Source organism: Cryptotermes secundus, unplaced genomic scaffold, assembly GCF_002891405.2.
Source record: "Cryptotermes secundus unplaced genomic scaffold, Csec_1.0 scaffold384, whole genome shotgun sequence".
Classification (NCBI taxonomy): Eukaryota; Metazoa; Arthropoda; class Insecta; order Blattodea; family Kalotermitidae; genus Cryptotermes; species Cryptotermes secundus.
The window spans coordinates 372,139-385,309 of record NW_019731268.1 but is presented as its reverse complement, the minus strand read 5'-3'; the positions used below and the strand labels follow the sequence as shown (position 1 = coordinate 385,309).

At 38.9% G+C, this 13,171-nt stretch overlaps 2 protein-coding genes across 4 annotated transcripts in view; both read left to right on the top strand.

Moving 5' to 3' along the window:
- The window catches only part of LOC111866790, a 12,195-nt gene extending 10,925 nt beyond the window's left edge, over window positions 1–1,270 (top strand). For both annotated transcript variants that reach the window (XR_004513256.1, XM_023856049.2), the window contains exon 6: window positions 1,097–1,270. Coding sequence is in view for 1 of the 2 variants with exons in the window: in XM_023856049.2 (XP_023711817.1) it covers window positions 1,097–1,106 (10 nt within the window). In the remaining variant the exon portion in view is untranslated. The remainder of the gene's footprint in view (window positions 1–1,096) is intronic.
- A 3,021-nt stretch (window positions 1,271–4,291) lies between these two features.
- Window positions 4,292–6,922, top strand: LOC111866787 (gastrula zinc finger protein XlCGF71.1). Of its 2 annotated transcripts, none has more exons than XR_002843207.2 (2): window positions 4,292–4,635; window positions 6,156–6,922. XR_002843207.2 is itself a non-coding variant. In XM_023856044.2 (2 exons), exons 1-2 carry the CDS (start codon window positions 4,761–4,763, stop codon window positions 6,666–6,668), a joined length of 528 nt encoding a protein of 175 aa, XP_023711812.1. In that variant the 5' UTR covers window positions 4,292–4,760; the 3' UTR covers window positions 6,669–6,922. The 2 variants fall into 2 exon arrangements, 1 of the variants encoding a protein (XP_023711812.1); XM_023856044.2 differs by having other exon boundaries at window positions 4,292–4,775.
- Window positions 6,923–13,171: the final 6,249 nt, after the last annotated feature.

The following is a 13,171-nucleotide window of genomic DNA, read 5'->3' as shown; positions in this document are numbered from 1 at the left end:
AGATTTGAGGCTTTCACGGCGGTGACTATGAAGAAAGCAGTCTTCTGGGATTTGGCACCATGTATATGTGGTGTTAACCGACAAGCAGAGGTTGCTCAGTCGGTATAGTTCGCTTGTGGACTAAACCCACAGAGTTTGTTTTTGTTTTGTCTGACATCCTTTGCATTGTGGTCTTTCTTGCACAGACACCATTCTTCCATTACAGAGTGTTGTTGGACACACACAAGACTGTGATTTACCATCTCCATAAGGAGATTCTATCTGATATGCATCTAGCTCGGTATGCCTGGTTGGCAATGAGACTGCCAATGCAGCAACCAGTAAAGCTGTCTCTGCGGTTTGGCATCAGAACAACCTGTGGGTGATGATCTTTGTGCCTCTGTAATCTCATCACGGCAAGATATATGGCCAACACAGAGCAGAACAAATTGTAGTCAGTGCAGCCATGTGTTCAGGTGTGGCAGTTCTTTAGCTTCTTCAGGAAGGAAGGAAGAAATCCTGCTTGCATGCCTCCTAATTAGGCACAATTACCTGACATATGTCCGTATGTTCCAAGGCACCCTCAGGCCTGCGCCTGCACAGTGTGGTATACCCATTACCATTTCACTCATCTGGAAGGAATGCCTATATTCTGGCAAATTGCAGACGTTTTCATTTTTAGGGTATGTTGCAAGGCACCACAGGAAATGACAACATAGACTTGTTCATGGTAGCAGGGTGACTATGTGTATTGAACTGACTGACCTGTTCTGTTTGGGTCATCTTACATGTATTTTTGTTTGAGGGATTTCACTAGGCCATATACAGCCAGTCTTACTGTCATTTCTTAACTCAGCATTTATTACTGTTTCACCAGTGTACAGCCTTACAAATGTATATTCTTTAATTTTGTAATTTGTTACATGATGGAAGCATAGCTTGACATTTATTTGTTCACAAACAGCCATACATGCTTATGAACATGCACCCACTACCCTCATAAGTGTCCTCCCAAACTCCGTAACCCCTCTGTCCCTTAAACTCTTGATATACTTGGGATTCAAAATTATTTCTCTTCATGGGAGGATTTTTCATGTTATTTCCTCTTGTTTTGCAGAATGTGCTGAATGAACTTCAACCTGTACATGATGATCACCAACTGTATTGCTGTGATGTATGTAATAAGTCATTCAGCCAGCTAGGCAATTTGAATACACATCAACGCATACATAATGGAGAGCGACCATTTTGCTGTGACGTGTGTAATAAGTCATTCAGTCTTATGAGTACTTTGAAGACACATCAACGCATACATAGTGGGGACCGGCCATTTTGCTGTGATATGTGTAATAAGTCATTCAGTGATCAGAGTAATCTGAAGACACATCAGCGTACACATAGTGGGGTGCGGCCATTTTGCTGTGATGTGTGTAATAAGGCATTCAGTCAACTAGGTAATTTGAATACTCATCAACGCATACATAGTGGGGAGCGGCCATTTTGCTGTGATGTGTGTAGTAAGTCATTCAGTCTGAAGGGTCATCTGAAGACACATCAACGTCTACATAGTAGGGAGCGACCATTTTATTGTGATGAGTGCAGTAAGTCATTCAGTAGGCAGGATCTTCTAAAGACACATCAACGCATACATAGTGGGGACCGGCCATTTTGCTGTGATGTGTGTAATAAGCCATTCAGTGATCAGAGTGATCTGAAAAAACATCAGCGTATACATAGTGGGGAACAACCATTTTGCTGTGATGTGTGTAATAAGCCATTCAGTGATCTGAAGAAACATCAGCGTATACATAGTGGGGAACAACCATTTTGCTGTGATGTGTGTAATAAATCATTCAATGATCAGAGTAATCTGAAGAAACATCAACGTATACATAGGGGCGAGCGACCATTTTTATGTGACGTGTGTAATAAGTCATTCAGTGATCAGAGTAATCTGAAGAAACACCACCGCGTACATAATGGGGAGCGACCGTTTTGCTGTGACATGTGTAGTAAGTCTTTCAGTCTGAAGAGTCACCTGAAGACACATCAACGTGTACATAGAAAGGAGTGACCATTTTGCTGTAATAAGTATAGTAAGTTCAGTAGGCAGAATCTTCTGAAGGCACATCAGCACATACATAGTCCTGTGTGTAAATAAGTCATACAGCAGTAGAGGTGGGTTTGGGCAGAAGGAACAATATGTGACTTGTGGCATGCCACAGTGTTGGTTGGTTAAGTCATACAGTTTTACTTTGTGTTGTATACATATTGGTATCTGTGTAATACTGATTGCTGAATGTGTACAAGACCTTGTTGACAGCTTAAATACATAATGCAGCAATGCATTACTCAACAGCTCATGCGTAGTACATGATATATAATAGATGCATTGTAAAACATTAAGAGATATACATTAAACATAAACGTGAATTATACACTCGAATGCATTTTCACTTGTAATTAAAATACTCATTCAACAAATAGAAAAGTATGTACATAAAAATCTCTTTAGGGCAAACCCAAAGGATTTCTGATCATTAGATAACTGTCTTGAGTTCCCAAGGTAAGTGGTGATAAATCTTTATACCTGAATAATAAGCTCCCTTCTGAACTGGGTGTTTGTTTATATTTAATTCCTGCTTTAATCCTCCCATAAAATAACTGAGCCCATTATGGGCTTTCTCCTAGTACGTTTATCAAGGGTACTAGCTGTTGGTCCTGACGAGATTGATCATTCCAATGATCAGCTGTTCTGTCCAGAGTATCAGCCTCTAGTGTTACTGTTTCATGAGATAGACCAGACTCAATCATCTTACTATTAATCATATTCATTCTCCAATCCAATCTTACAGATGCTTCTCTATTAATAGTGGTATAAATACATACCAAGCCTAGTAAAGTTGTCTCTAGCATAATTAGTCTTAATCAAAGATATACCATTAAAGGACTTAAAACACATCTCTAACTTCTTATTGAATGATTAAATTTCTTTGTTCACACATGATCGCATAGGTAAAGTGTAAATTGTTCATAAGAAACTGAAGAATGAAGAAAGCAGTCTTCCGGGATGTGGTGCCATGAAGATATTGTGTTAACCGACAGAATGTTCTTCACTCCAAAAGTAGCTCTTAGTGCTACTAACATCCTTCAACCCCTGCTATAACACAATAATAGCCTTTCCGAGTAAACTGATTAGTTTCTGTTAGTAGAGGTTTGTTTAAGATATTGGATGAAGCACCTGGTTTCACCAATCTCCATACTTCAAAGTTTGAAGGTAACTGAATTTTTATTCTTTCAGCACATCCTCTTCCTTGGCTGTCACTCAATAATATAACTTTATGAACTTTATATTGATCATTTGTCACGTTCGTGTTCAAGACTCGAGTCAAGGTCTTTTCTCAACTGTCAATTTATCCGTAGGTGGCACCTGTCCGCTAATTACTGTCAGAATATTATATAGTGCAGCACTTTTTAACTTCACTAACACATTGGTGGCCACACATTTTCTTACATGCAACCACATCTGACCACTTACTCGGAGAGTGAGCTTGTGCGACGAATTTAGAATCGGATGCAGGCAGACTAGATAGTGGGGCAACAATAACTGGTGAGACACTACTGTTTCCGAATGTTTTGTATCGCAAAATAAATCCAGATCCTCGTTCTTAATCACAAACCTATCAGCAGTATCTTCCTGGATAAGTGTTCTGGAATCCCCATTACCTTACTGTAACAGTTCAATTATTTTTTACAGAGATTTCAATTGCAGCAGCGCGTCATCTAATTGCCTTTTCATTTGAACACAATTTGTACACTTCACAATCCAGTACATATTATTCAATACAGATGGGCATACTCCTACTACTCGGCAGTCACGTCCGCCATATCCGCCATCTTGGAGGCTTTACACATAGTAAAGAGTAAATAATAAAACTTACAATTCCATTTCAATCACTATAAATAAGGTATAATGCCCCCTTAAGTCATCAGAGACCACATAAGTTTACATCAACCTTTGACGATCCCGAACTATTTCTCATGAGAATAGGTGCATCTTCATCCGGTAGAAGCGCCCAAAACACAGTTTTCCGTTGCCACAATGACATAAAACAAAGAGCTTTAAATTTACGAAAAATTAACAGAAATAACTGACGCTGCGATCTTCTTTCCCTGTTAGTTTTCTTACAGATGAGTTCATTTTATTTTGGAGTATCGTCGTTGTGTCAGGAATTGTTATTTTTAGATTTAATTATGATAACGATATCCGGGATGTTGGCAACGGTTTCGGCAAAGCAATGGGCGGCGAGCTTCGATTTTTGATAGCTACAGAACTCTTTATCCGCACGGAACATTTTCCAGACAGTATGGTGCATTGTAATATTACAAGTTTCACGGCATCTGCTGCCAGAACGCAATATGCCACATCATTTCGTGTTGCCATAAGATCAGAAATTTTGACATGACGGCGAAAGCCGGAATAGTGGGACAAGTATAGGTGGCCGTTGCTGGACACCTACGTGGCAAACACATTTCCACGGCAACAGATACTGCCGCAACAGGACGCGGTGTTTTCTGTGCGGCAACAGTAAGCACGTTTCAACAGCAACGAATCAACAGGCAACAGTACAGGCATGTCCGCTTCGACAATAAATAGTGAGTACCAGCAGCACGGTCGTGAGTTGCATGAGAGCAGTGAGAGATCGTGTTTGGATGTTAGGAAAGTCCATTAGTAGCAGCCAATAATTATACTACAGACAGTTGGAGAAATATTTCTTGCTATGAGAGAAAACATGGTGAGTGTTTTGCTATTGTTTGCACGAGAAAGAGTACATTTGTCTTCATCCCTCGATTAAAAATCCAGAGACACTCAGTATTTTGTGAGAAGACTGTATGACCAATGTGGTCACTTTTTTGCGGTTGGTTGTAGGTGTTGTAACATTTTTTTTTTGCTAGTGAGGTGGGACTAACCCTCTTGTACTGCGGCCACTTCTGGCCTATTGTACCAGTCCCAGATGATAGGTGAGGGTGATTGTGGAGCAATTTGTGGAATGAAGATTGGCAAGGGAAACCGAAGTACTCGGAGAAAACCTGCCCCAGCGCCACTTTGCCCACCACAAATCCCACTTCAAACCCGGACCACGGCGGTGGGAAGCCAGTGACTAACCGCTTGAGCTATGATGCGGCCCGTTGTAACATTTTAGTATATTATGTATTAGAATGATAAATTCAAGAAAGATGATGTGGGTAAGTCATGTAGCATGGACGTGAGAATGAAACCATTACTCCTTTCCAGCATCTATTAGAAAATTAAATGTGTGACACAGTTTTCAAAAATAAGGTACAAATTATAAATTTAACCCTTTTTATATATTTTTCTAAATATCTTTGAAGCTCATTTTCCTATTCAGAATAAAAAACTACTGGATTAAATATCTTGCAGACATAAAAGAGAGAGAGAGAGAGGGAGCAGGAGCAGTATTACTCTACCCAAGAATTATATTATACAAATAGAAGTTATAGTGTAAAACAAGAACAAAATTCTTCGAGGGATGATGTTTCTTCGATGATTCTTGTTTTATACTATAACTTCTGTTTTATATAATCTAATTTATTGTATTTTTATGCCAAGTATTTTAATATAATTAATATTATTGTACCCAATTTTATTAGTACTGCAGTTCAGTGGTGTATATATGTTAGCCATGTATTTGCCTGATGATGGCTGTTAATAGCCGAAACATGTAGCAGAACCAAACTAGGCACTGACCTAAATATAGTTGTGTTGTGACAGTTTCAATAAAGAAATTGTATATTATAACACAACAGGATGCATGAAATGAAAATTATAAATACTCAGCTTTTATTTTTGATTCATTTAGGATCCTACCCATTATTATTTGGACCCCATATCGCCTTACAGATGCATATTATTATTTAATTTTGACTGTATTCACTCACAAGAAGCCATACGTACTGATACACACACACATTGACATGCATGTGATCACACCCTCTCTCTCTCTCCCTCTCCATTTCTCCCTTCCTTCCTCATCTCCCACCTTTATGTCACACCCCTCTCTGCTACCCCATTAAAGCGTTGCTGTACTGGTTTTCAAACTTATTTCTCTTCATAGGAGGATTTTTCGTGTTTGTTATTTCTCCTTGTTTTGCAGGGTAGTCTGTCTGAAGATCAACCTATACATGGTGATGAGCGGCCATATTCCAATGATGTCCGTAAGAAGTCTTTCAGTCAAAAGCCAAATCCGGGTAGACATCAGCTGAAACAGAGTCCAAAGCAGCCATTTTCCTGTGACATATGTAATAAGTCATTAAGTCGTGAGGATGACCTGAAGACACCTCAATGTGTACATAGTAAGGCGAGGCAATTTTGGTGCATTGTGTGTAATAAGTCATTCAGTCAGCAGGGTAGTTTGAAGAGGCATCAGCGTGTACATGATGGAGTGCGGCCATTTATGTGTGAAGTGTGTAACAAGTCATTCAGCCAGAAGTGTAATCTGAAGATCCATCAGCGTCTACATACTGGGGAGCGGCCATATTGTTGCAACATATGTAATAAGTCATTCGGTCAGCAGAATCATTTGACGAAGCATCAGTTCAAGCACATTGAGGAGCATTGTGGTTCTGATGTGCCTAGTGCAATATTTGGTCATTTTCTTGCATTTTGAAGACGCATCAACCCACACACATTGATGTGTGTAGTAAATCATAGAGCAGTAAGCATGGGTTTAGACTATAGGAACAATATGTGACTTGTAGCATGTCACGGTATTGCTTGCCATAAGTCACAGTTTTACTCTGTGTTGAATGACACATGTTTGTTTGATTCTCAAAATTTTAACTGATAATCAAAAACTAAGATGGAAGGAAAATTGTTTCCATCTTCTTTATAATGATGAAGATCTCTTGAAGTGTATCATTACTGGTGATGATTTTGTGATGCAGCCCATAGACCACATGCCAGGGGTGTCTGAAAATTTCAGGCAAGTAAAAATAGTGTGAATTGTTTCCTTTTAACTTCCAAGAAATTTGTTCAGAGTTTGTACCTTGTAGCAAGGCCAGGAAGCAGACATTCTGCCTGGGAGTTTTCTGGCTTTTGGGTGATGCAGTGTCAAGAAGAAGACAGAACAGTTAGCCCCATCACTGAATTCATCACTGTGATGACATACCTGTATCTGTAGCAAATCAGGAGTAAAGGACTTATGTCTAAGTTTCATTACTTAAAACAGAAGCTCCCAAAACTGTTGTTCATAACATACTTGACAGCACTGATCAACTTTGAATTCCCTTAAAATTTTTTTGCAGGTGGGCTCTTTTTATTCTTTAGATGAGTATTACAAATGGAAAACAAGGAATGATTGTGTTAATTGCAGATAAATAAAACAACACTAGTCATTTTTAAAAACTTTTATTGTATGAGACCTATAATTCTCTAGATGTGCTTTTTCTTTATTATAAACAATGTTAATATGTATTTTATTATGATAAGTTGCAATGCAAGTGTTACATGCATGTCGCATTTAATTATAACATTGAAGAGCTAAAAAGGGAGAATACTGATGTGATTTGTATTTCAGTGTGGCACCGTGGAACATAGTGTTGACGATGACAGTAAATTTACTTGTATCAATAGTTATTGCAATAATGATTGTATATAAGTTGTAATATCTTTATGACGTTGTCCTCTGGATTGATTTTATAGTAACTTGGGCTTTGACGTGTTCTATATCTGGAGGCACCATCGCCAAATGTATATCTGATGAACAAAAATAAATTTAATTGAAAAGAAAAGAAGTAGAGTGGTGCCATTACGTGATGGTTTGTTTCAGTATGTTCCCTTGGGAGTACCGTTAAGATCTACTGCACTTAGTTGGCAGAGAGCATCATAGTTCCATCATGTGCTCAGCAAGTGCTAAGTGGGAACTGAGAAACTGAAAGTTTCAAGGATATTGTCATTGGTAGGGGGGGGTTGAGTTATAGATGGATTTTGGATTGGATGATTGGCTTTATTGACACTTTATACACGCATTCAAAATTAAAGGCAATTACAGTGCTACTGATATTTCAACACTTTACATTTCAATGTTACACCCACTAGTGACCCTGGTCTTCACTAGTCATATCCTGGCAACTGATTCATAACAGTCTCACTGTCACTTCAAAGAAGTCTTTTTTCCAAAGTTTAATTCCTTTCTGGCCATTATTCTCAATCACCTTCGACTGCTGACTCAATTCTCTGCTGCAACTGCCAACTGTGGAATTCAACTCCATTCTCTGCTGCAACTGCAAACTCTGGAACTCAACTCAATTCTACTTTGAGCTGCGTGAGATCCTACTTATGTAACCTCAGGGCAGACCCACAGAAAACACTGCTTCCTCTATTATTGCATGTTGAGCCACTGCTGCAGAGATGTGTTTACTGCACAGTTGTGTAGCAACAAGCGCAGTGCGGACCCACAGAGAACGCTGTTTGCAACACCTCTTTCATTGCTCCATGACATCACAGCCTATGTGATGTGTTCCTCTGCTGCGTGTGTATGGGCCATTACCTAGCAACGACTGTTTCTCTGCCTCCACAGTTCTTGCTTTGAGCAAATACACCACAATATGAATGTGAGGATAATATTCTAGTTCTGTGTGTTGTGTCCTTAGTAATTCTGTCTGGAATAAGGAAGAACTGCCTCAGCAGTGGAAGGAGTCTGTTATTGTGCATATTTATAAGGAGGCTGAGAGGACTAGTAATTATCAATGCATATCCTGTTGTCAACTTGAAATAACATTTCATCCAACATTATTCTCTCTGTTAACTTCATATATGGATGGAATTATTAGGAATCATAGGTGTTGAGTTTCATGTAACCAATCAGCTGCCTATCAGATTTTTTCGTTCATCAGGTGCTGGAGAAAAAATGATAACAATGGAACAGAACATCAGCTATTTAGAGACTTCAAGAAAGCCTAAGATTCATTTAAGAGGAAGAATTATACAATATTCTCATTGAGTTTGGGGTATCCGTGAAATTAGTTAGGCTAATTAAAGTGTGATTCCATAAAGCCTATAATAAGATCTATAGGTAAAAATTATTTCTACTTAGGACAGTCTGGAATAGAGATGCTTCCATCACCACTGCTTCAGATCATGACATTGGGGGGGGGACTGAATGGGGCACATCAGCTTCTGGTCGATGCAAATAATGATAATTTACTCTGGGAAAAAATTAGTACCTCAAAGAGAAACAGAGAAGTTTTAATAGCCAATAGTAAGGATGTTGGTCTGGAAGTAAACATACAGAAAACTTTGTATCTTGTCATCAGAATACAGGACAAAGCCATAATACAAGGACAGGTAATAAGGCGCAAAGTTTCAAACATTTGGAAATGACAGTAATAAATAAAAATAAATTCAAAGAGGAATTAAAAGCAGATAAATGTCAGTGGATGCTTGCTACCATTTCATTACAAATCTTTTATCTTTCTGCCTGCTGTCTACAAATGTGAGAATGAAAACTCACAAAACTTGTTTAACTACAGTTTTGTGTTTGAAACTTTGGCTTTCACATCAAGGGAAGAACACACATTGCACGTGTTTGAGAACAGGGTGCTTAGGAGAATAATTTTGACCTGTGGAAGGGGGAGGGGGGTTATCCACCTATTTCGCAGTAATTGCACAGCAATGGCATTATATGCTGCAATATTATTACAATATATATTTCAGCTGTGAGTCTTTATGCAAGGACAGGAACTGATGTAATTGGCTCATGGTGTGAAAAGTGTTAGATAGGGTTCAGCTGTATATATGTTTACAAAGTAGTACCGTATTTATGCATGTATAGGCCGCGTGCGTGTATAGGCCGCAGCACAATTTTCAGACAGAAATTATAGAAAAAATAATTTTCTTGGAATATTATTTCAGGAGTAGAACACCCTGTATTACTAATTATGAATATAATTTTTTTAAATGAAGTGTGATTTCGAATATTTCGAATATAAGCCGCACCCCAGTTTTCCTCTTGAATTTTTGGCAAAAAGTGTGCGGCCTATACATGCGTAAATACGGTATGTTCTGTAATGGTTCACAAATTACTTCACTTTTTTCAGAAAATATAATGAAGGGTAATTCCACAGGACTTCAAACTGCAGTCAAAGCTCTGTCCATTCTTTAGTAATGTAGCAATTTATATGCTAAGACTAACCAATAGATACACACATGTAGTTGTCTATGTTTTATCCCTCAGCACCTTACCACTCTTTTAACTACTGACATTAATTTTAATATCAATCAACACATGTGCATACATTATTGTGAACCAATCTGAAATTATGGCTCATATTAATATAAAGACCTATGGTGTAAAATATGGATTCATATTCACACATTCACACAATTCAGAAACTTAGTATATTGCTGTTGACTGCCACATTTATACATAGTACGATCAGGAGCACACTGATACTGGGCCTTTATCAAACTTGCCAAATTCAGTAAAAATATTACCATGACAACTTCTTACCTTCAAGTGCTTGAAAGCTTTAAGATTGCTGGGCATCTCTACATTCTGCACTGTCAAATTCTGACTTGCGAACTTGAGGTACCACCTGTATACCATTTCTAACTTGAGGGGCTCACCGCATATATCTCTGTCTGGTGCTTCACAGCAATTATCTGTAATGTTAGCAACATTTATTACTACTACCTTCCGTAACATGGAGGCATGCGGTAGCGTAGTTGATTGGGGCACTATGCTACAAGCCGGAAGGTCGCAGGTTTGAATCCCGATGAGGTGGATTTTTTCAATTTACCTGATCCTTCCAGCCACACTATGGCCCTGGGGTCGACTCAGCCTCTAACGCAAATGAGTACCAGGAATATTCTTGGGGGTAAAGGGCGACCGGCGCGTAAGACTGACAACCTAACCGCCATCTATGAGCCGATGGTCTAGAAAATGTGGGAACCTCAACATCTCACAATCCCATGGGCCTCCACTGCCTGTTACACAGATACCTTTACTTTACCTTCCTTAACAGAACAATGTCCAAAATATTATAATTCTTGTATTAACTTCACTGCAGACTATAACTTAGCAGCGCTTGCCACATAACGTTGGTCCAGCTGCGAGATTGTGTAATAAAATTTGGTTTGTTCGTCTCTGATGTTGGCCAATGAAAACTGTGCCTCAGCCTGGGCGAACCATACGGCAGGCTGCTCGGCCCAGAACGGCGGGAGCCACACGGTCACTCTAGGGGCCTCGGTTGATGTTGTGCTGTCAACGGTCGCCATACATTATCGGGGTCACCAATGTGGAGTCGTTATTGATTTCTATTAGGTTCTAAATTAGATAGACATGATTTACTTCATTGTTGACGCTAGTTAGACACTATTAGTTTTTTACTAGTTCTCCTTTCTATTCCATGCCGTGGGGTCATGGACCTGAGTATTAGTTTTGTTTCGTGACATAAATTTCTACGGCTGTATCCATCGTGGTTCCACCCTTGTATGTGTTTGCAACAATTTGTAATATATATTTTTCTTATTAGCTCTCATGGACTTAGCCTGTTCTCAGGTGTTTATGGTCTTTGTGTTTGGAAATATACAACGTCTAGTGCTTGAAACTAGATATTTTTATGAAATCCGGTAGAAAAGGTGGTTTCCTCATCTATTGGGTGGAAACAAGCAAAGTTTCCGAATTGTCGTATTTTTTGAGATGTCCGATAGAGGAGGTGTTATCCTCATTTGTTGGATGGAAACAAGCAAAGTTTTCGAATTGTCGTATTTTTTGAGACGTGCAATAAGAGGAGGTGTTATCTCTCATCTGATGGATAGCAACAGTTGAAGTTTCCGAATTTTCGTATTTTTTAAGGCAGCCAATTGAAAGAGTTGCTTTCCTCCATCTGAGGGTGGAAATAGGTCCACCTTCCGAAACGTAGTCTTTTTCTTAGTTATCTTAAAACCAGGACGATGTATAAAGGCCGAAAACCCAATATTTTTGTGTGTTATACACCATCGTCAAAATCCTATAGTAACTACCTGGTCAAAGAGTTGTCCTCCAGTTTTCAAATATATTTCCCTCTGACATTACATATTGTGTGATTTCTGTATTAACATGCAGGATTTTGATATTTGTATTCTACAAAGAGTTTGTTTTTTCTATTAATTTCTGCTTCATATTGAACACAGGCCACATAAGATTCACAGAGCATTCTGCGGTGTTTGCTAATGAACTGCTTTTTCTGGTAGTATGAGAAATTGTTTTTTTTTAGTTGGCTGCTCAAAGAAGGGCTCCAGACTATTGGTTACACACAATACATCATTGTGCTGTCTTGGTAGCACTTGTTCTGGATGGTGCCTGTTTTCATTTCCAACAGACTTGGTCTTGTGCCTCTTTTTTTTTTTCTTGTGTTGTATGGTTCTCTACACAGCATCTGGTATTCCTTGAGCAATATTATATACAAGGTGTTTCACGACTTTAGGGCATAACTGCAGGAGGTGATTTCCTAGGTCTTTGTGATCAAAAATGTTCATATAAACATGTGTCCGATTTTGGACGGTTACGGAGTTATGACCGTTTTTTCATTCCTATACACGCCCACGTATGAACCGCGTCTGTCAGCTTGCAGGTCGCTATTTTTAGCCAGCTACAGACAGCGTTCTCGTTATCTCGACACTTGAGACCTACCAATGTCGGGGGGGAGGGTTATGTCCGGCGCGGTTCACAACCGAGCGGCAGCCTGTGTTGCGGCCGGCGGTGACATTTTCGAAAATCAGCTTTAAGCACCAATCAATTCAAATTAAAGGTAATTTCACGAAGTTAACTTTGCATTTATATTTTAAATGTATCATGTATTATGCCGGTTTATTGTCAGTAATCGTTACCTTCTATTCTGAGTTTAAAACGGTCATAACTCCGTAAGCGTCCAAAATCGGACACATGATTATATGAAATTTTTTGATCATAAAGACCTAGGAAATGACCTCCTGCAGTTATGCCCTAAAGTCGTGAAACACCCTGTATACAATGACTATCCTGGGTGATGACCTTCTCTACATATTATAACTTTAATGCAGGAAGAATTTATACAATTTACAAATACATCCTTGCAGTAATGTGTGTTTGTTAACATTACATATTACAAAACTCTTTAAAAACATTGTTTTGTAGAGTCGTTATTAAAT